The sequence below is a fragment of the Mustela erminea genome, chromosome 18 (assembly GCF_009829155.1).
Source record: "Mustela erminea isolate mMusErm1 chromosome 18, mMusErm1.Pri, whole genome shotgun sequence".
Classification (NCBI taxonomy): Eukaryota; Metazoa; Chordata; class Mammalia; order Carnivora; family Mustelidae; genus Mustela; species Mustela erminea.
The window spans coordinates 25,411,150-25,435,141 of NC_045631.1; the positions used below are offsets into that span (position 1 = coordinate 25,411,150).

Below are 23,992 nucleotides of genomic sequence, written 5' to 3' on the forward strand. Positions count from 1 at the left end.
TGATCTGTCCTGTTTTCAGCCCAGATAGTCTACTCATTGGGAAGGAAAGAAAAGAGAATTGTTGAAGTGTGTCACCAACTTTTATTTTAAAAAAGGAAAATTTCATATAATAGCTTGAACAATGTCAAGCCATGACTTTATCATATTTACCCATTGTTATTCCATTTACACTTTTCCTTCAAAGAGCTCGGTGTATTATATATCTATAAAAGAGCAAAGTAGCAAACTTTAACCACCTTTTCAGGTAGGAAAAACAAGACTGTGAAAATGGAGGATGACTCTTACAGTAGATTGATTCTGTCATAATAGAGAATTCCTTTTTTTTTTTTTTTTTAATTAACATATAATGTGTTATTTGCTTCAGGGGTATAGGTCTGTGATTCATTGGTCTTACACAATTCACAGCACTCACCATAGCACATAACCTCCCAAATATCCATAACCCAGCCACCCTCTTCCTCCCTCCCAGCCCCCCAGCAACCCTCAGTTTGTTTCCTGAGATTCAGAGTTAGAGAATTCTTCTTAATCTATGTTACCACCTTCATTTCTAAATATTTGTGCCATTTGCTATGATACTGGATTTAGATTGGTTTGCCCATGGCTCACATATTCTTTTTTTTTTTTTTTTTTTTAAGATTGTATTTATTTATTTGGCAGATCACAAGTAGGCAGAGAGGCAAGCAGAGAGAGGAAGAGAAGCCGGCTCCCTGGTGAGCAGAGAGCCAGATGTGGGGCTTGATCCCAGGACCCTTGGGATCATGACCTGAGCAGAAGGCAGAGGCTTAACCTACTGAGCCACCCAGGTGCCCCATGCCATGGCTCACATATTCTTAAGAACCAGGATGTTATTTTAGGTTTTTGGCCTAAATTTGGGAAGTGCATTTCTTCTGGTTAAAGGATGGCCTTGCTCCAGTGTGTGTATGCCAAGATCTCTGTTTGTTCTATGTATTAGGTACTGGGAAGAGATTGTAGGTCTCTTGTTTTTATCTATGTCCTTTTAAGTCCAGGAATAGCAGCAAGAGAAGACATTTTTGCCAGTATTTTGAAGGTGAATTTTAAAAATTTGAGTTTGGATAGTTGTCAGAGTGACCTTTCATTTTGTGCTTTGATTCCCAGTTAGATGGCCAGAGAAATCTATCCAGTGAGAAGTGAACAGTTAAAACAGAGAGAGAGAGAGTGAGCACAAGAGTGCACGGGGTGAGCAAGAGAAAGAGTATACAATAATTTTTGCTGCATTTGATGTTTTTCAGGACAACCTTAAAGACATTTTCAGTCAAAGCTTTCCGTGGTCAGGGATATTTTTAATTAACTTCTACAATGGCTTCAAGGCAGGTCTATTCTTGTGAAAAATAAGATGGCCACTTGAGATTTTAATGTTTTTGATAAATATGTTTGTTCTTCGTAACTACCTTTTTTTTCCTTTCTTTCATTAGAAAGCTCTTAGATTTCCCTCATTCTGGCTTATGATGGCACAAGGGCATGAAAGGCTCAGACACCTTCAGTCAGGATTTAGTCCTATGCCTGGCACAGAATAAGCACTCATTAAGTATCTGAAAGAATGAGTGAGCTACCTTTTGCCTGAGGGAAAACCCCTATGACCTTGGGTCCTGCATATTAGGAAGCCCTGAAGGAAGAGGTCTCCCTCAGGCTCTTCAGCTGAGGGAGTCCAGCAGCCAATGAGGGGCCCAAGAGCCCCTGGCTAGAGGAAGAAAGCAACAAAAGGAACAGCCTTCTGCTCTGCTTTGGTGCTCTTAATGTCTGCCTGATGCTTATTGCCAATTTGTCACACCCTCTCCCCCCCCCCCCCCCCCCCCCGTTTTTTGTTCTAGTGAGTCGTTATGGAAATCTAAAATAATGTAGAACCCTGTGTATCATTCATTCATTTGTTCATTGGTGTAACATTGATTGACCACCTATAGTGTGTCAGGCAATAATGGACTCAAAGATAAAAAGTAATCTCTACTCTTGAGAAATTTACATCGGGGGGAAGAAGACAGATAACTAGTTTCTCTGTAGTATGATTATGATTTATGCTATCATAAAACAGGTATAAAGTTCTAAGGGAGCAGACTTATAGGATCAGAGATCGTTTTCCAAGAGAAGCCCTGTGGATGGCTCCTGGGGAAAGGTGTATGATATATAAAATATATACATGTTTTCATGAACTTGTAAACCATATACTTACTACCCATTTTTAATTCCTGTGTCCATTATAGTAGAAAGTGGAATTATTGTAGCTAGCTGATCATTCAGTAGCATCCGTTGCCCTCAACCTCTTGCTCAGCACTTCGTTTATTTTTTATGACAACAAGAAGCAAGGTTGACTGGCTTGAGCTTCATTTTGTTTCATTTTCCTGGTAAAGTCTTTATGTTATTAGCTGTACTAAACACTGATGTCAGCCAGTCATAGTGGGAGAAGAGATTTGGGTAATCCATTGCCTATGTCAGTTGATTTCCAAGTGTAGTATAAGGGAGAAAGTATACTTTTTTTTTTTTTAAAGATTTTATTTATTTATTTGACAGAGATCACAAGTCGGCAGAGAGGCAGGCAGAGAGAGAAGGGGAAGCAGGCTCCCCGCCGAGCAGAGAGCCCGATGTGGGGCTCAATCCCAGGACCCTGAGATCATGACCTGAGCCGAAGGCAGCGGCTTAACTCACTGAGCCACCCAGGCGCCCCAGAAAGTATACATTTTTAAATGACCTTTATTAAGATACAATTTACATATAAAATGCACTTATTTAATGTATATACTTCATTCTGAAATTGTATACACATGTATAACCACCATCACAGTCATTATAGAGAACATCTTCATACCCCTAAATGGTCTCGTATTTTCTTCTGCGGAGTCAAAGTTAGAGTCACTAGCCCCACCCTAGGCAACCTTATTCATCTGCTTTCTATTGTTATAGGTAAGTTTTGCCTGTCCTAGAATTTCATATAAATGAAATTAGACACTGTGTACAATGTATCTGGCTTCTTTTGCTCAGTATAATATTTTTGAGATTCATCTATGTTGGGTAGACAATGGGTGGTATGTTCCTCTTCATTGCTGAATGGTATTCTGTTTTATGGATATACCCTAGATGTACCCAAATTTTTATTTGTTTACCTCTTGATGGACATTTGAAGTTCTGTTTTCCAGTTTGGGCTACTATGTATAAAGCTGCCATAAGAACATTGATTTACAAGTCTTTGTGTAGATACATATTTATTTCTCCTGGGAATATAGAAGAGTGTAATTACTGGGTCACAGGAAGGGTATGTTTAACTTTATAAGAAAATACTAAACTGTTTGCCAAAGTAGTCCTACCATTTTAAATTCCCATCAGCAGTGAGTCTACCTAGAGGGCTTTCTCCAGTCCCTTTTCTCAGTCCACATAATTATGTTGCTTAACTAATGACCAGCCTCCCTTCATTCCACCTTGGCAAAAGTGAGTCTCAAACTCTGTATCCATGGCTCTTGTCTTTGCTAATAGACAGGAAGCAGCAAGAACCTGCTGCTTTTACTCCTTTTTCTTATTTTGATTCAGTTTAATTCGTCTGAGTCCAATTTTCTTTTTTTTTTTTTTTAAGATTTTATTTATTTATTTGTCATAGAGAGAGCACAAGCAGGTAGAGTGGCAGGCAAAGGCAGAGAGAAAAGCAGGCTCCCTGCTGGACAAGGAGCCTGATGCGGGCCTCGATCCTAGGACCCCAGGTTCATGATCTGAGCCGAAGGCAGTGGCTTAACCGACTGAGCCACCCAGGAGTCCCCAATTTTCTTATTCTAACACACTGACCTCACTTAACACTTTGCTGTCTTAAAACATTGCCATTTCTACCGAAGACATTGCTAATTCTACCTCCTACCCAGTGACTTTGACCATTAGTCATGTGGAATAGGACGGGAAGCTCCCTTCTTGGGGTTGTAAGCCGCCCAAGACAATTTTTGCCCACTATAGGACCTGACTGACAAGTCAGTAGAACATACTTGTTCCTCTGAGGGAGGAGGCTAAGGATTCACTGACCTAAATGTTGTCCAGGGTTTGGGAAAGTACTCAGTTCTGTTGTTAAGCCTATATGTTATTTTCACAAATCTGTTCCTTAATGGTCTATTTTAGACCAGCTTATCTATTTTAGACCAGAATAGATATGTGGGTTTACACACATACCCTTATTTCCCACATTTGTATTCACTATGTTGGGAGTCTATATTTTATGTATTCGTGCATAAAGTGCCTAGTTTAGTGTCATACAGCGCCTGGGCACTCAATAGAGATTAACTGAATTGAAATAATGGCATCCCTTGTAAATATTCATAAGCAAATAAAACTACCTAAATAAATGGAGTATGAAGTACTCTTCTAGAAATGTTTGAGTTAAAGTGATTAAAAACTGGTGTGGCTATTTCATTATGTGACAATATAGGTATTGCAGGAGCGATTCAGTAGTTGCAGACATAGTATATTGGGGAGATAAATATATATATATCTGTATTATATGAATATATATAATAACACATTTATTTTACTATAGGCTATATCTTATGAGCTAACAAGAACAGACTAGCTAGATGGATGGCTGAAATCCATTTCTGGCAGAAATCTTTGAATCCTTTCTGTGGCTTAAAAAGCACCTTCTAATCAAGTAGACTAAGCACAGATAATAGGTTAGAGCCTTGACCTGGCCTTCTGCTGTTGGGGAAAGAGCAGAATTCTCTTCAGTGCATAGCTGTTTCTCAACTTAAATGTGAGGACTGCTCAGACTTGTTAGCTGACATACTTCATTTCTGAGTATATGAAATTCAAGTCACTTTCGAAGGCAAGCATTGTCATTCTGTCTCTGAGATGTGAAATTTACACTGTGCTTTCTTGTTGATTTCAACTAATCCAAAATCGAGAGCAGCCCATGGTGTGTCATTGGTTTCATACCGTTTTTTGGAGTTGGATCATCTGTAGAGAGGTGAGAACACTACCCAATGTGTAAAGGCATGTCTTAGCTACTCAGCCCACCAAAAATGTGTTTCAAGAAATAACATCTATGAGAAAAGCCCGTCTAGGCAGCTGATTTTATTCTCTGTCTGTTAACTCCCCATGCCATTCTCTTTCTCCTGCAGATCATGTTTCAGGCATATGGAGATAAACAGGGACCATTGCATGGAATGCTAATCAACACTCCATATGTCACCAAAGACCTGCTTCAATCAAAGAGATTCCAGGCACAATCCTTGGGGACAACATACATATATGATATCCCAGAGATGTTTCGGCAGGTAAAGGGGGCTACCTGAAGGCAGCTTAGCCTGGAATGGGGGCACTCACAAAGGGCAGGAAATATCTTAACACTACTCTCATTTCTATCTCATTTGGGATTTGGTGACCACCAACTCCAATATTGTGTAGTTCTTTATGAATTAACGGGAAATTGTGAGGATAGAAGCCTCTGTTGAGTAGAAGAAAGTAAACTGAGATAGCATGCTTCTGATGGTAATTTATAATGACCTGTGTGAGGAGTTATGTTCGGGTATGTATCTCCTAAGCCCGTAATCAAATTATGGATGTTAAAAAAGAGATTTGAAACTCTTATTCTCTTTTTCCTATTTTCCAAGATAACCCAGGTCTTTAGCTGATAGCCTAGGTTAATATGATGAGAATCAATACCAATAACATATACAAATGGATATAGTGTTCATGATGAACAGTTTAACGTATCAATTCTTTTGTGGGAGATTTATTATAGCTGAATAAAAACTAGTGTGAGAAAAATACGACATTATGATTCTCATCCTTTATATGAAAATAAATTCCTTTGATCTGTATGGTGAATCATCTCTGTGCTGCAGATTTTTCTTCCATCAATGGAAGGCAAAAAAAGTACATCCACAGCAGAAAATGCAACATACAAAGTATCAAAAGAATATTGAATTTGTCCTTAAAAAAAAATCTATGAATATAAGATTTTTCCACATCTCCTAGTCAGTACTACCAGTATTACCACACTTGAATTTTAATAAAGTAATATATGTGGCCTTGGTAAATAGACTGTCTGTAATTTCTCTATTAGTCACAAGTACAAGAGATTTCCTTTATGTAGTCATTTGTTTACAAGTTCTCTCTCTAGAAACATAGCTATCTTCATTTAGTATTACCAGCATTATTAGCCTACAAGTTGAGTTTTGGTTCTGTTCCCCAGTGTCGGAACTATAAATAGAAATGTCATTCTATATAATTCTCCCTATAGAATAGACATAAACACTGTGATTGGAACATGTAGGTATAAATGCATCATATTGCCTTTAAATGTTGCTTTGAGACAAGCAAAGAAACAACTAGTTGCCACTTCAGGAAGTATTTGTTTTGGTAGTACAGAAGTTAGAAATGAAAATTATAATGGTTTTTAAGTGGATTGGTGTGTCTGTTTTCTCAGATTTGAGCAAAATTGATCTGCACATTTACAAATAGTCCTATACCCTTCATGAGGGCCGATAGATCTGAAAAGGCATTAGAAAGAGGATACTTCCCCTGAACCGCTAGTAGAAACTTTATTCTTGCCTTCTTGGGTTTTCTTTGTTATTAGCTAACTGTCATATCACTTTTCCTAGAGGCTAAGGATTTCTTTCTATTTATTTATTTATTCATTTTTCTATTCCATTTTTCTTCCATTTTTAAAAAATGGAATTTTTCTTCCATTTTTAAAAAAGAGGGATTAATGCTATTTAGTTTTTTATTTTAATTTTCCTGAGGGGGGTGGTGGTCAGGTCTGTTTGTTAGGTCTGTTGTGTTTGTTAATGCTCTCGTGCTGATTCAGTATCAATCAGCAATTTGACTTTGTTGGAAAAGTGCCTGCTTTTGACATGTGAAAACATAATGTGAAAAATAATTACAGATCTGTTTTTTAACTGAGACTGAGAGCTGTAGAATTTGGCCTAATGCTTCAATGCTCAGCAGAACACTGGGAAAGAAAAGAGCAAAATTAGAATGACTAAAACTTAGCATTTATTTTTGTGTATGCTGAATTGCTCATTGTCACTGATGAGTCAAATTTTTTTCCTCTGCTAGTCTCTGATCAAACTCTGGGAGTCTATGTCCTCTCAGGCATTCCTTCCATCACCACCCCTGCCTTCTGACATGCTGACATATACGGAGCTCGTGTTGGATGATCAAGGTCAGCTGGTCCACATGAACAGGCTTCCAGGAGGAAATGAGGCAAGTAGCTGAGTTCCCTTCCCCCTTTCCTTATCTCTGTGACCACTGGTAGCAGCTTTCCATGGAGGTGGTCATTAAAGAGCATTAATTTAGATGCTACATAGGTAGCACGGTAGAGGTAGAGGTCTTTGGGGAGAGAATATTGACTGGATATCAAGGAATTATTAATTTTTAGGTGTGATAATATTTTTAAAATGTTGTTACAGTTTTGCTTTCTAAAAAAGAGTGATGTGTTCTGTTGGACATACCTATTTAGAATAGGTACAGATGAAATGATCCAATGTCTAGGATTTGCTTCAGAGTAATGGGGGGTGAGTGTGGGACTATAGATGAAACAAGATTATTCATGAGTTATTAATCAAAGCTAGATAATATATCCGTCAGAATAGAGTGTTTTCTCTATTCTTGTATATACTTGAAATTTTGAAATTCATCTACAATAAAAACAGTTAAAATATTGTTTTGCTTGATTTTTTTTCTCATTTGAATGCTTACATACTAGTATACCTTTTTTGGCATGTTTTCTGTGCTTGGGTAAATTGATCTGATGCTGTTACGATCATGGCAAATATAATCTTAAAGGGACTCAATCAGAACCAGGGATTTAAACATAAAAGAAAGTAGCAGAAGCCCATTTCTGATAGTTATCTAAGAATGCATTTTCTGGTATTGGAATCCTTTCTCTTATGGTACACTGTTGATAATGATATAAAGTTGTATTCTGCCCGAGGGCCTATGGTCCTCTTCGTCCTGATTTTTACTAATCTTTCAATGTGCAGTTATAATCCAAATAACAAAAGTAATACACCTAAAAAGAGATAGGTTTTTATTTCATCCTTAGTTAGAATCCCTAGATAAATCTCATTCTGTAGAAAGAGTAATCTTTACCTGGGTATTATTCATAAACAGACTGGGTAGACTAGACCTTTGGAGGTGATATGTGGTATTTTCCATTTTGTGCACTATCTTTTTCAAAAAATGTTACTGTATATATACAAGGTGTGTGCTGTTTCAGTAAGTACACCAATGGATGCCAAAAGTAGATGAATTGGTATTAAGATGGATGCAAGCATTGGACCAGATGGAGAATGTCAGACTCCAAGAGTCCTTCTAATCTACCGCCTCAACAAATAGCAAAGGCAAGAGGTGAAGGAGGAAAGATGCATAGAATTTTGACGAGAATAGATATATACTCGTTAACACACAAAGTTGAAGCAGAGGTTTGTGCCATGGGGTAGCTTCTCCGCAGTGAGCCCCTCAACAGCAAAGAAAAGCTTCATTGTGCTAGACTTACATTCTGATTCATTCAACAGTGTAGTCTTTAGGAATGGAAGGCACCCTTGTGAACATGGGGCTGGGAGAGAAAGGGTTTTAACTAATGTAATTAAAACAAAAAAATGAGGGCGCCTGGGTGGCTCAGTGGGTTAAGCCGCTGCCTTCGGCTCAGGTCATGATCTCAGGGTCCTGGGATCGAGTCCCGCATCGGGCTCTCTGCTCAGCAGGGAGCCTGCTTCCCTCTCTCTCTCTCTCTCTTTGCCTGCCTCTCTGTCTACTTGTGATTTCTCTCTGTCAAATAAATAAATAAATAAAATCTTTAAAAAAAAAATAAAAAAAAAAAAAAAAAAAAAAAAAAAAAAAAAAAAAAAAAAAAAAAAAAAAAAAACAAAAAAATGAGATTTTTGGCCACGTGAAAGCTAGCAACACTGCTATGTGAAACCTCTTGCCATGATCTTTCTCTTCTGCTTTCTCTCTGTTCTCATTCTGTGTTTGAGCGAATGGAGACTAGGGGAATAGTGAAGTCCCAGAGGGACAGAGCTCTGTTCTTGCTGAAATTACAAGCACAGAGCTGCCTGGGCATGAACATGTAGTGTTTACTCTGCCAGTATGAATACAAATAGTCTTATTATACGGGACTCTGTACCCAAAGACCACACACACACACACACACACACACACACACACACACACGAATAAAAAAAAAATTAAAGGTTTTTTTTAACCCTTTTAAGACCCAACAAACCTGGGTGGAAAAGGGATGTCTTAAACAGCTGCGCGGTAGTCAGTCTGGGGGCCTGATGTTTCTCTTTGCCCAGGGCTTTAATAATCTTGAAATCGAGAAATCTGATTGTATTTGAATTTTTTAATTTGTTTTTATTTATTTATTTTGCTTTTTGTTGGTTTTCCCTTCTTGTTCTACTCTTTTCTCTCCTTAGTTGCCTATTTTCTTTGTTCTCTTTTCCTTTTCTTCAAAGGATTGACTTGGATTGAGGTGGAGTGGTTAGCTTGCTGTTTCTGAGTCTTTGAGCTCAGGAGGAGTGAGACTGATGTTCTTTCGTGAGCATTTAGTAACTAATGCCCGGGACGGCTGGTGAAGTCAGTCGGTGGCTGTAGCTAGATTATAGGGCATTGCGCAACAGAAATGAGGTTGGGGTATTAGTATCAAGCTCCGTTACCAGTAGCTTGCGCATACAATGGTGCATGTCCGCTGAGAAACTGACCAATCTAAAAAAGGAGTTTCAGCCCTCTGAACTCTGAGGGACAGCTGGCCCTAAGAGATGACGAGGTGTCAGTGGGATGTATTTCCTCATGCTGAGCCCAGTTTTATCAGAGCAAGTTGACTTTCAGCTCTTGCAGTTTAATTTTCTTTGGCCAAAGAGACAAGTTTGTCATGAACCTGGCACTCTCCGTATTACCCTGAGAGTGATGTGAAGGGAAAGAAAAGAGCTCATGCTGATGAGATTTGGAGCAAATCTGTCCTATCCCAAAGAGAACGGGCATCTGAACAGAGCCTTGAGAAATAGTTTTATTAAAAAAGGAATAAAAAATTGACCTGTTAATGTTCTGAGAGCCAAGGCTCCATGTAAATGCATTGATGCTACATGGACATTAAATCATCATAATGTGGTGTTCTCCAAAGGTGACGGCTCTACCAGGTCATCATTGTGGGGATACTGCATTACTTTGAAGGATTGGAGTTGCTGAGTTTAAAAGCTAGCACATGGATATAAGGAATGAAGGTAAAACAAGAGCTTCCTGCAGAGTTCCCCCATGAATCGAGATGCTTTTCCCCATAATCAAACGGAGAAAACCTGTACTTATCAGACCATCGACTGTATGGGTGGCCAGGCTTTCTTCCCTGTTTTTTTTCCCCCCCCAGGACAGTAAATGGGTAAGATGGTGATGGGACCAGGACTTGGAACAATTGAGTTCCATTTAGTTTTAGGTAACTTGTTTGCCATTTGAGAAAGAATATTGGCTGTTTCAGCAGAGATGTGACCTGCATTTTGAACATTGTACCCATGTTAAAAGCACACGAAAGAGAGATTTTCTGATGTGGTGTTAGCCACTTTCTCCTCTCTGTTTTCCTAGTTGTCTCTTCCCCATCAAGAAAGATGTAACTGAAGGCATGCCACCTTATTCATGATGCAAGTATAAGAGAACACATTTTTCTCATTGTCAGGTTTGAATGGCATTGCATTTAGTATGAATTTAGAGTAGGAATAAAAGAGATGTAGACCAAATCTGTGAACTGTGTTACTTGCAAATAGCTCCAAAGATGAGTTGTCTAGGGCTTTTTTTTTTTTTTTTAATAGTTTCAAGTAAAGATGAAAATTGTGAAAAATGTGATTGCAACATGGACTAAACGTATTTCAGCTCTAGCGGCTATGATGCTACAGTGATGGGCATCGTATGTAAATACACAGCTAGATGAATGTGTGCTGTTGAGCCTGGATGCAGAGGAAATGCTGCTAACCAACCGTTCTACTTTTACTGCTTCTCAATTTTGGAGGAATTGTTTTCATTTTCCTGCCAGTTTGCTAACCTGTTTTGATCATTTGGTGGAAGCTGTAATTGCAGGTGGGAACATCTCGAGTAACAGTTCACAATCCACTGCAGCTGCTTTTCACGCTAAATCCTGTTATTAAAAGGCTCAGGCTAAGATCAAGCCAAAGGTGGTAACGGACTTGACAGAGAACAACTTAACTTTGCCTGGTATAGGACAAAGAAAACACTAGCCTCCTTGAGACGATGGGGTTTTTTTGTTCTGAAATGTCACTAACATTCTTTTATTATATTTCCTTTAACTCCTGTGTGAACCAGATCATGAATCTCTAAATGGGGCAGTGATGAAAGATGTGATAGGCAACTTGTGTAGCACTTCTGGTGTGGACAGAAAGTAGCATCTTGTTTTCCTTACTTTTTCAGCATGTGGGCTTTTTGACAACACAGACCCTCCCTCTCATCTCTCCTGTCGTAATGAGAAACTGAGATGAGAAGAGTCTCGGTTTAGAAGCAGTTTTAATAATTAGGTACAGGGCGTGAATTCCAAAAAGGACCAGTAAGGAAGGACTGGAATTCTTGCGTGGTATTAATTTCTTTCCTTAAAGTTTTTCTGGGAGATAAGCGTATTCCAAATTGAATGCCATTTGATGATCACCTTCGCGCACACTACCACGCTTAAGAATTGTAGTCACTGCCAGGCTTCATTTCTTCAGACGGGCACTAGGTGTCAGGGTTTTTCCTTCTCAGCACCTTGGCATTTAGACAAGCCTCTGGAATTGCCCTCTGTGGTGAGGCAGATCCAGTAGTATCCTAACCCCTTTTTTTCAGTTGGTATGGTGGGCTTGGCCTGGTGTTCCTCCAGTATGCGATTGCATTTATAACTTGTCAGGCAGAGATCTGGTGAACACCTTACTGTATCATTGCTTTACGTATTTTTATAGGAAATTTTTTTTAGGAAGAGGGTGATTGAGGAGGGAAAAAATAGTGTAGATTAAAGTTTAAAGACTGATTGCCATCATGACTGGTATCTTTTATGCTCTTGGATTGGAAGGGTAGGGATGGTGGGAATTAGGAATTTGGTTCTAGAACTGCTCAGCCCTGCCCATAGTTAATTGTTGGCAACGTTTTGATGTTCAGTTTCAGCAAGGTGTAAATGTCTGTAATTTTTGTATTATAAAATATTTCAAACTTATAGAAAAACATGGAGAGTGGTATGACAAAACCCCTGCATCTACTGACTGCTTAAACAGATTTTATCATTTTGACACTGCTTCTCACTTTTACGTTGTTGTAATCCTTTGAAATCTCTCATCGGAGTATAAAAACAAAAAAAAAAATTTAGGAGTTAGTAGGGAAAAGAAATTGGTAAGCTTATAGAAGCCTAAAAGATTGGAAGAAATTAATTAGTAGATCTATTGTGACAGTTTTTAGGCTGGAGCACTTAACCCAAAGGACCTCTTATTTTAGAAAAAACACCATAAGCCTCTGTCTGAATTCAGTTGGTTGATGTTTTCTATGCTCTAAAAGGAATTGTTTGGGTTTTCCTGGACTCAGATTCTAGTGGAACCTATTATTCTTTGAAATTGTGACTGGAGAAGTGTGTGTATGTTAGTGGGCTTCAGTCCATTCCTCATGCACACAGAACCCAAATATTTTTCTAGTTTAATATTAGACTTTTGTATATTGTTTTACTCAATTTAACCTCAGAATAGCTCCATGAATGTGAAGCTAATTTGGATGTGCTTTTGTTTCATTCTTTGGAAATCAGTTTACCTTTTCATGCTGGGTGTAGAAATTGAGTCCGTGTCAATCTTTTAGATATGTGTTGGAGAAGAGGCATATTTGTATTGCGGTATGCTGAAGGTGAGCTTTGAAATAGACCTGAAGAAGGCAGATCTGAAAAACAGCACCGTGGTCTGTGCACTGATTGTTCAAGTTATGAAAAGAGACTAATGGTCCTTGCCACCAATCTATCGCTGAAGATGGGGAAATGTTTGCAAGTGCTTTGAGATCCTCCGCAGAAAAGTATCACACAGCGCTGATTACATGTAAACATTCATAATTTGTGCTTGTCTTATTTTTCATCAAGGGCTTCCAAAAAAAAAAAAAAAAAAAAAAGAAACCCCACACTTTAATCCTCTTTAATCCTTTTAGGCTTAACAAGATAGGAATTTCAAGTACAGAAAAAGACAGGTTATGAAATATGTGGTTAAGATAGTTCTGTTTAAAATTACTATTTTACCCTCTTTCTAAGTGAGCATGTTTGGTTATGAGTCTTTGTTTAAAATAATCCTCACAACCAGAACTGAGCCCCTCATTAGAAAAATATTGAGGCTGGGGCGCCTGGGTGGCTCAGGGTTAAAGCCTCTGCCTTTGGCTCAGGTCATGATCCCAGGGTCCTGGGATCAAGCCCTGCATGGGGCTCTCTCCTTGGTGGGGAGCCTGCTACCTCCTCTCTCTCTCTGCCTGTCTCTCTGCCTACTTGTGATCTCTCTCTGTCAAATAAATAAATAAAATCTTAAAAAAAAAAAAAAGAAAGAAAGAAAGAAAGAAAAATATTGAGTCTAATTTGGAAAGCTATGTCTTCCTGCCACGAAATAACTTCTAATGAATTTCTGACACTGTTCTTTTGGGATCATATCCTTTGCGTTGTTTTTTTCCTTCAAATTTTTATTAAAATTCCAGTTAGTTAACCTAGAGCGTAGTGTTATTTTCAGCATACAACACTCAGTGCTCACTACAAGTGCCTTCCTTAATCACCATCACCTATTTACTTCGCATAGAACTTTTCTTAGAATTCCTTCTGAGTGATTACTATGTACTGGAGACTTTTCAACAGGTGGATTAGTTCATTTGACTCTTTTCATTATTAGCAAACAAAGGCCCAATGAATTCGACTGACTGAAAATCCTAAAGCATCCATTGGCCGACTACCGCAGATCTCATGGAGGGCTCCTCAGTCCCCTTCAAAAGTCAGTCCTAGAGATAGCCTTGAACAAAAGAAGGTACTTGCCAGCATTTTTACCCACTTTAAGTTTTAAGATTTTACTGAAAAAGGATGTGATATAGTACCCTATGTCAAGCAACTTTACAGCTCCAACTATAGGCAATGATGAACATCAGGAAAGCAACAGATGATACCAGAGGATGAGGTGTAGCATGGAGCATCAGAGTTCGACATCCGTTTATGTGATTAACAGGCCAGGCTTCTTGAACTGTAGTTGGCCAGCTTTCTTAATTTCCTTATCATCCAATTACTCCTGTGCTCCATTTTCAAATACCACCGACTGGTATGTGCTCTATTTCATGTTTTTTTTTTTTTTTCTTTAAATTGGTATGTTTACTAAAAGCATTGTGTGTATATGCATAAAATTACTATAGCCTCATGTTTATAAATATTGCAGGGAGAGATAATTCCCCTGTTCAAAATTGTTGTTTCTAATCTTCAGTAATATTTTCAAGAAATTACCTCAGGGATGAAATTTTTTTGCTCCAAAAATGGTATTTTTCTTACCCTTTTATCGCTTTTTCGAAAGGTTGAGGTAAGTTTGTTCAGCCATTTTTGAATTATCCAAGCATGAAAAAGAGAGTTTTTCAGCTGTTAAGAAAATTGTTTTCAGCTCTTTTATGTGATCATACAACACTAGGCAACAGAATATGATATCTAGAAGATAATACAATATGGAAAGGCATTGACATTTTTTCAGCATGGTTTTTCTGAATGGCACAAATTATGTCAAATATCGTATTGCCTTGTGGTTTAAAAAGGCACATTTTAACACCCATACAGTATTTTCTACTATTCTATCAGATATGTTTTTTTCGTGAGATTCTAACATGAGTTAATATTGTAATTATTTTTTGATAGTATCTAACTAAAAGTGAAGATTTAATATTCCATACAAGATACAAAAGAGAAAGAGGTTAGGGCACCTGCATGGTGCAGTCGGTTAAACATCCGGCTCTTGGTTTTGGCTCAGGTTGTGATCTCAGGGCCGTGAGATCGAGCCCTACATTGGGCTCTGTGCTTAGCACGAAATGTGCTTGGGAATCTCTCTTCTCTCCCTCTAACCCCTCCTGGTCATGCTCACTTGCAAGTGTGCATTCTCTCTCTCTCTCAAATCAGCAAATAAATCTTTAAAAAACAAAGAAAAACAAAAGGGGGGTAGGTAACACTTTATTGTGTATCTATAAGGGAACTCAAGTTCAGATTATTTCTCACTGGCTCTTAGTTTTCTCATCTTCATGATGCAGATAATGCTTAGGTCCATTTCAGCTCTAACGCTCTAGAATTCTTTGTATTGCTGCTTCAGGGCCTTGTACGATGGTCCTCTTCCTGGGGCATTAGCAGTAGTGAAACAATAGTTACTGGAGGCTTTGCCAGAAAATTTCAACTTTTAGACATTTAGCATGGAAAATAAAGCTTTAACGTATCAGCCACAGTCTAACCTATATTTAAGTCCACATAGAAAAATACTATTACAGCTGAACTCAAAATGAGGAGATAGAAGAAAGGCAACCATGGCAAAGATATTCTTTTACTGCTTCCCACAGCATAGCTATAGTTGATGGATGCTTCTTACATTCTTAAAAACACCATCCCGTCCTCTTTTGCCCCTTAGCTTTCCCTTCAAATTTATTGCTTGAGCTTAATATTAGTATTTTATTTTGTAGTAACAGCAGCTTTGGAAAGTGTGCATGTGTGTGTGTATGGATGTGTGCAATTGCACATTCTGTTCACACTGATAGTACAATTAATGTTGATGTCAATTTTGGTGTTAATTTTGGGTCATGATTAGTGTTGACACTTTGTGTCAGACTAATGACATTTATGGGCACCATCAGAATAAATGTTAATATTGTCATGTTTTTAGTATCTGTTATAGTAACATTAAACCAAGGTCCTCCCAGGAGAAAAAATACATGTATGGATAGATAGATAGATAATGCCTTTCTGTGTCGCCGGTGTTACTCAGCGAGAAAATGACATCTCAGGGCAGAATCCTAATCACTGTTTGGAGCATCAGAAATAATGATCACCTCTGATCGGGGGTTGTGAATAATTCATTCGGTTTGATTTTCACATCCTGTCCAGTGATACTTTTCAAACCAAATGTGTTTCTACAGGAAAATAATGGTCCCACTTCTTATGGAAATACTGTGGCACAAATCATTTTACCCACATAAAAACAGTTAAATAAGACTGTTCTCTTCTGCTTGCTTTCTCCTCCCCATTCCCTCCTCCCTCACTTGTGTGTGTTTATTCCAGAATCAGACTGTGGCCAAAGATATATTTTCTCCCTTAGAACTTGCATAAGGCAGGCGTTTATTTCTGCTCATCCTTCGCTTATTCACACTAACTCTTTTGATCCTCTTCCCTTTTTTCATTTTAATTAGCTTAGGTTGTTAACCCTAAACCTAAGAAACCTGCTAATCAGAACATCCTGTTATCAAAAGCCATCTGAAATTACATATTTTTAAATGATTTATGGCTATATTAATGAAAACATAATTGGCAGTAAGTGGCTGGAACCACTTCGTAAGTCAGTGGTTGGGAAAGAAGCTCATGCATGGCCATGGCCACGTGCCACAGAGCCCGAGTCTGAACCTCCTTGGGCCAGAAACCCTCTCTGGCAGGCCCTCTTAGGCTGCCACCCTCAGTCCCGGAGTGTCATTTTCCCTGGGTGTCACCTACACCAAAGCACTGGAGGGAGAGAGAGAAGCTGGAACAAGGAAATTCAGCGATGGAATTTCCTATGGTTTTTATTTTTCAGTTAATGTACTAGGCAATTTGGGCTTAGGTGAATTCAGTGAATGTCACATTCCTAACCACATTGTCACACTTGTGTATGCTTTTATAGTGACTGCAGAATTCTCAACATAAAATCTCCATTGTGTGTATAATATAGATAGACCCATCTATGTAAAGTAATTTGACTGAAAAACTTAGTGTCCTAATTAAATAGGGGGAGAATATGACTGTCTTCTGAAGTAATGACCCAATCCTCTGAGACCAAGCTATTCTTAGATAGCATATTTTGAACCATTTCTCCTGAATGTTGTGACCCTTCCCGCCCCCCCCCATACCGCCCCTCTCTCTCTCTAAATCTAACAAGGGCAGGGGAAGTGTTTCTCAACCTACTTCTCATCATCAGACAGAAAGTATTTTGCATTCAGAAACCATTTCCAGTATCAAATTCAATTTTGTCAAGTGATTAGTTGAGTTTGGTAGAGAATAATTTACAAAGCTGGAAGTGGCCGTGGTGCTTTTGCGCGGAAGGAGAGCCGTTGCTATTCTCGAGTTGCAAGCCTTCTTCCAATGACTGTGCGTCACAAGGTGGATTATTGTGTTACACATCTTTGCAGCTGTTACAGACCTGCATCTGTTGATGCCATGTGTTCCTATCCCGGGCTGCTTGTAGGAAGACTTAGGAGAGTGGGTGAATTGATACCTTGCCTGCCTATCAGTGCAAACGTCCTTTTATGTACATATGTTTGTAAAGCTCTTTAGCCCCCTTCAAGATGAAAGGCTCTGTATAAATATAAGCTTTCGATTTTAGTACATGTTTGTAATACATGTGGTACAGTCCTAAATATGTATTTAGCTGATAGGCACTGTTCTTGTCTATTGTACAAATATTGACTTTAAAAGTATAAATATGTATTTAACCATCAGACCAGAAAAACACTGAAGCAGTTACTTCTCAGGTAGAGATATTAATATTGTATAAACCTATATATACATATGTTTACATTCTACTATATCACTGCAGAGCATTTCATTTTTAAAAATGAAATGATAGCCTCAACAAACTAAGGCAATTCTTGATATTCTTCTCCCTTCGAGGTGAGTCTTGATTTTTAATTTTCATGTGTTTCTCTCTCTCCTTCTAACTTTATATAAATATGATCTGTTGCCATAAGACTTAAAGTCAGCTTTTATAAAGTGCGAGAAATCCTTAGGCCGGTGAACTACTTTTCCCTTAAAAAAGTTTTTTTTTATTATGGTACATTAAAGTAGGGACAGTAATTTTCACATACCTGTCACTCAGTGAAGAGACCACTCAGTGGTCTTCTCTTAGTTCCTTTTTAAACTTACATCACATTGATAATTTTATAAACACATTAAGGAGAATTTAGAAAATAGAAAAAAAAAAAAAAGACCCACACAATCCCATCTTTCCAAAAATAATTACCATCTCATTTTGCTGTTTTTTTAAAATTTTGTTACCCTTCCCCCCCAACACATCTGTAGATACAGTGTTGTAACACTTACTGTGCCCTTACTATGTGCTAGATACTGTTCCAAGGCTTACCATGGATTTAATCCTTACAACAAACGTTATAGGAGAGGTAATTATTACCCCATTTTACTGATGAGGAAGCTGAGGCACATAGAGGTCAGTAACATACTGCAGTGGCTAGAAAACTGACTGAGTCTCTATTATGTCAGAGTCAGATTCTATTAGATTCACATTCTCCAAATCTGACCAAATCTGGCTTCTGAGTCTCTGCCCTTAACCACCACGCTGTTTTGAGCCTCATGGTTACTACGGTATATAGACAAGTTTGTTAAACCTCTTCCTTAATTTTAGTATCATATCATGGATATTTTAATATGCTATTTATAGGCTTCATACCTATCATTTTGTAAGGCTGCAAAGAATACTAATGATGACCTTATTAGCCAGTATACTTCCGTCCAGAAGAGGGAAAAGTTTTTATCATGACATTTTTTTTAACTGTTTATATTAAAATATATTAGATTTACAGAAAATTACAAAGATAGTACAGAGAGTTCCCATATAACCTAATATTAACTTCTTACATTATTCTTGCTTAAATGATCTTTTCTGCTGAAAGAGTTGTGTTAAAATATATTTAAGTGAAACCATTGATTTTTCTAAAGTCGACATTTTGCATAAGCGTAATATAATTATCAAAACTTAGAACTAACATTGGTACAATACTAATAAGTAAAATACAGGCTTTGTTTTGAATTTCACCAGTTTTTCCTCAGATGCCCTTTTCTGTTCCAGAATACCACACTGCATTTAGGTCTAAATGACATTTATGTTTGTGTTGTATTTGACGTTCATCTTTCCATATTGTTTCCACTAACTGCAGTGGCACTAGTCTGGAACATGTTTCCTTAATTTCTCTAGTAAAGGCAATTATGTGAAGGATATTTTAAAAAATAAACATACTAGCTATAAGGACAAGTTACTTAATTCCTCTATATCTTAGTTTTCTTGTGGTAATAATAACAGATGCTTCTGAATTAATAATCTGAGCACTTTTTATGATTGGAATAATTGAGACTATATGAAGTTAAGTGGTTGGTCCAAGATTACACAACTAGAATAAAGCTGAGATTTGGACCAAGATAGGCTGACATTCCCCAGACTAACCTCTTAACTCTTGTCAGTATTTGTCCCTATTAGTATAGTACAGCATGTGATAGATGTTCACTTAATGATAGCTATTATTCTTGTTATTTTTAAAAAAATAAAATAGTTGAATGATGTTTAGGACTGTTATTCTGTGATCCCTAGAGATAAGTCATAGACAGTGTTCTAAGCCCTTGGTGTTGACTATTTTCCAAGAATCGTTTAAAAAATGAAATGACTATAGAACCAGCAAATATTTATTACTCCCATATTATGTGTAGGGATCCTGCTAGGCACTGGAGGAGATGATATAATGGTTTAGGCTGGCAAGCTAAAAAACGATCCTAGGCAATATATGATTAATTACCAAATGAATTCTCTACATGAATTCTCCTACTAAGGTAGGAGATCGGAGAAGAAAGAGGTCACTTGAGGCTAGGCAAAGCTTTACTGAGGAAATGGAATTTGAATGAATCTTTTTGGAATGGGTAAGATTTGAATAGATTGAGAGGAGAGAAAGGGGCAAATTTTGTATGTTGGAGTCAATATAATAGACTACTGTTTGGAATAGTTGATTTGTCAAACCCATAGGCATTGTTAGTTTTGTATATGGGGACATTGAAGCTCAATGAAGTTATTTTTCCAGGGTCACACAATTAGTAAGTGATGGGACCTATATACGGATCCAAGTTAGTTTGACTCCAAAGCCCATCTTCTCCATTATGTGCCCTATTGTTCAAATAGCAATAAAATCTAAATTTCAGTATAAGTTGAGCAATAGGTGCTTTCTTGCATGTTTGTCCATTATGCTTCCTCAAAACAGAATCTCTGCTTTAGGGAATCTGACTCTACGAAGACTGGATAGCACTCTCCCTTCTATAATGGTACTTGTTAAAGGAGGAGGGAGGTGGTCGATGAGGAACACACTTTGGAAAGACATTGATAAAGAGTAGTGTGTTCTTGGTGCTGCTGTGTTGACACCTAATTAGAAGTCAATATTGCAAACATAATGACCTAGCCAATTGCTGAACTGACTGCCCAAGTGACACAGTTAGAGTCCCCAGGTAATAACAAAAGAAAAGGGTATTATTTGCTTGCCCAGTGCCACACAGACACAATGTTTGCATTAGCATGCAAATGCTGAAGTAGATTCTTCAAGGCTTGTTTCTAAGCTACTTCTAGCCTAGGTGGCTAAGGTTAATATATCATAAAATTTGGTGTAAAACCCAATCTTCCTAACTACAAATGCATTTAGAAGAAATAGCTTTTCCTTCCTGAGAAACAAAAGAGATGTTAGGTTAGAGGGCCACGTGGGAAAGCAGGTGTAAAATATTTCTCCCCACACAGGCATTATATTAGCCAGCTTCTTAAAAACCATGACCAAAGTTATCCCGATATTTGCAGTTTCTCTGTGCTGTATTTTGGAAGATCTGTTTCTCCTTCCTTTCTGTGTCTTTAATGAGCAGATAGAGTAATACCTTATCTCAGAAGGTGATTGGATTTTTTTCTGTGTATTATATCCATTTTGATTTGTATTTGGCCAATGGTATGATATATTAAATAGCTTATATTTATCTGTGGGTGTTTCTCATATATATATATATATATATATATATATATATATATATATATATATAATGCTGAGAATCACAAATAGCTGTGTGGAAAGCTTCAACCAGCCTGATTATAGTGGATGTGCAATTGGATTGAGGAATGTGTACTCAGAGCTTATGATCACTGGCCCGGTTGAGTCTGGGTGATGCATGTGGCTTTCCAGGGACGCTGCTATTTACATCTGTTAATGGCCCTTCTTGATGGCCGGCTCCCCAATGAGGTGATATGCAGCAGCCTGGGGATGAGGGACCAAGGCTGCAGATGTGGCTGGGCTCCATTAGGCAGGACCAGGAATGCTCGTTCATCTGGTAGGCTTTGTGTTTGGGAGCGAGTGGAGGGGGTGGGAGTGTGGGGGAAGCCAGAAAGAAATGGGGGGGAAAAAAAGAATGGAAAACATTACTTATCCGGGTATAGGGAAACAGACAGGCAGGCATGAAAAACTGCTGCTGTAACTGGGGTGTGAGTGAATAGAAAAGAAATGGAACTAGCAAATAAACAAGTAGAAGGATTGACTAGATCTCATATAGAAGGGGATTAAAAGAAGAGAGGGCTGGGAGGGTTTGGGAAGAGACATGTCACCCCTGCCTTCTGAGTCAACATCATTTATTTTGTGGCTGGACAGATGCTCCTAAACAGAGAGTAGAGATTTACATATATCGTTCCTTGCGTGCTTTGGTTTTCTGGTGCTGGGAGAAAGTGGCAAGAGTTGCTTACAAGCATGTAGTGTTGAGCTCTAGTGAATTCTTGCAGAAATGGAAGACACCTAAAGCAAGCTGGTCAAGAATGCTGCTATTACTCCTGTCAAATGCTAGAGAATAGTAAAAGGATCCAGGATCACAAAAGTGGTATAGTTCGTGACAGGTGATTCTCTTTCTGCTCTCCTCACATGTGTAAGAAGTTTCTCAGACAGACTCTCAGAGAAGATGGAGCTAGTGTCTTAGTAGACAGGGTAGGAAGTCAGGGAGTTTTGGATTTAATTCCCTGCACCATGGCATTCTTCCACATGTATCTTGAGTACATTTAGACTTGATTTTTCCATCTTTAAGCAGATTGAAACAGCTGGTCAATACATAGTAAACCAGCTAGTCTCACCACAACCCAGGGAAGTATGCTAGAATGTATGTTTTAGTTTCCCCAGGAAACTTGGCTCTTCACCACTACGTATCTTTACAGGAAGGCTGTGTCTAAGGTATAGTCTGATACCTTCAAGGAACTTGAAAAAAATTCTGCATGTAAGAAGCTTCTATTTATTTGTTTCTCTGGTGCCTTTGCAGATTGGCATGGTAGCTTGGAAAATGACCCTTAAAAGTCCTGAATACCCAGAAGGCCGAGATATCATTGTTATTGGCAATGACATCACATACCGAATTGGGTCCTTCGGGCCCCAGGAGGATTTGCTCTTTCTCCGAGCTTCTGAGCTTGCCAGGGCCGAGGGTATCCCACGCATCTTTGTGGCAGCCAACAGTGGAGCAAGAATTGGACTGGCAGAGGAAATTCGTCATATGTTTCATGTGGCCTGGGTAGATCCTGAGGATCCTTACAAGGTACAGACTAAGCAAAGATAAAACTTCAAGACAGTGTATGGTTCTCTTGCTCTATGTGTGTGTGTGTCTACACAAATAAAGAGGTTGGGGAAGAGGTAGAGGTTTTGGTTCAAAAGTCAACAGTTACAAGTGAGCCGTAACCATAAAAGACAAATTGTCTTTTAGTATATTCACCTGGTTTTTTTCCCTCTAGCTTGGAAGTAGATTGCTGTTTCTTGGGTTGAACACTAGAGGAGATAGACACGCATTCAGCATGAGACATGCTAAGCCAGGAATATCTATCTTTAAACCTTTCCACTGGGGCTTCCAGGACTTATGGTCAGTCATTTACAAAAGCTCTTGTATCCTCAGCTTCTTCTCTGATTGTTCTCTACTCGAAATCTGCCTATCCTCTGAAGACACTGCTTTCCCTGTAGCCCCCTTACAGAGTGTGACTGATCTCTCTCTTCTCTCTTTCCCTTGTCTCGCTGAGCCTGCAGAGGGAAGAGGGGCTTCCTTGTGCCTTATTGCTACTTCCAGACCCTTCTCACCCACCTTTCCCTCTGAAAAATGCCCATCTTTGAGTCTCATGGCATCAGATTGTGCCACACCACCACTTATCAGAGAGGTCCCCACCACTTTGGTCACTCCTTCTCATTCTTTGCATGTTTCAGTTGCCGGCATATTGTCACTCACTCCCGTACAATGAGCCCTGTTATAATTCTTGGTAACTTCTATATCCATATACGTGATCCATCCCATAATCCAGCCTCATAAATCCTTGACTTCCTGTCCTCTACCCCAGCTGAATCTCTTCTTCCCCATGATCTTAATTTCAGCCCTACCTTTCTTTGCCACCCCTCCATCCTCCTTACATCCTCAGCTTACATTCTATGGTCAGTCATAGGTTAATCATTATAATTGTATAATTACCACCTTCCCTACACCCTCAACTCCTTTGGTTCTTTCCTCTTTCTGCTTACTCTGTCTCTTTACAAAAACCTTGTTTAAATCCAATATTCTCCATCAACTCACATACGTGAACCTGCATAGCTGAACGCTGATAGAGAGAAATATCCAGTGCTATAGACTGGTCTTACTTTAAATTCATTTGCGAACCTCCTGAATGACAATTTCACATCTTCTCCTCTCTCCTTCAACTTCCAAAACCCTCTTGCCCCATCCTCCCTCTTAGCGGATGACCTTGCTCTTCAATTCACTGAGGAAATAGAAGGAACAAGAAACGAGAAGAGAGCATCTACAAGCTCCCACATGTCTGCATCTGTGCCTTTATTCCCTGCCATCTCCCCTGTACTTTGGATGAACAGTCCCTGCTCCAATCTAAGGCCAGTCACTCCTTTTATACACTTAACCCTTTCCTTCTTACATCCTCGGGGTTTTTTTCCCTCTACTGAATCTACCTCTTAGTTCACAAATACTTAGCCCTCCATTCAGTATCCTTATTGACAGTAAAGCTTCTTAAAAGCATTGTCT

The 23,992-nt window shown here is 38.6% G+C and overlaps 1 protein-coding gene across 9 annotated transcripts in view; it reads left to right on the forward strand.

The window, feature by feature from the left end:
* Positions 1-23,992, forward strand: part of ACACA (acetyl-CoA carboxylase alpha) — a 285,383-nt gene that overhangs the window by 186,238 nt on the left and 75,153 nt on the right. For all 9 annotated transcript variants that reach the window (XM_032319427.1, XM_032319429.1, XM_032319428.1 and 6 more), the window contains 3 exons: positions 5,100-5,255; positions 7,042-7,188; positions 22,250-22,519. In XM_032319427.1, the coding sequence (XP_032175318.1) occupies positions 5,100-5,255; positions 7,042-7,188; positions 22,250-22,519 (573 nt within the window). The remainder of the gene's footprint in view (positions 1-5,099; positions 5,256-7,041; positions 7,189-22,249; positions 22,520-23,992) is intronic.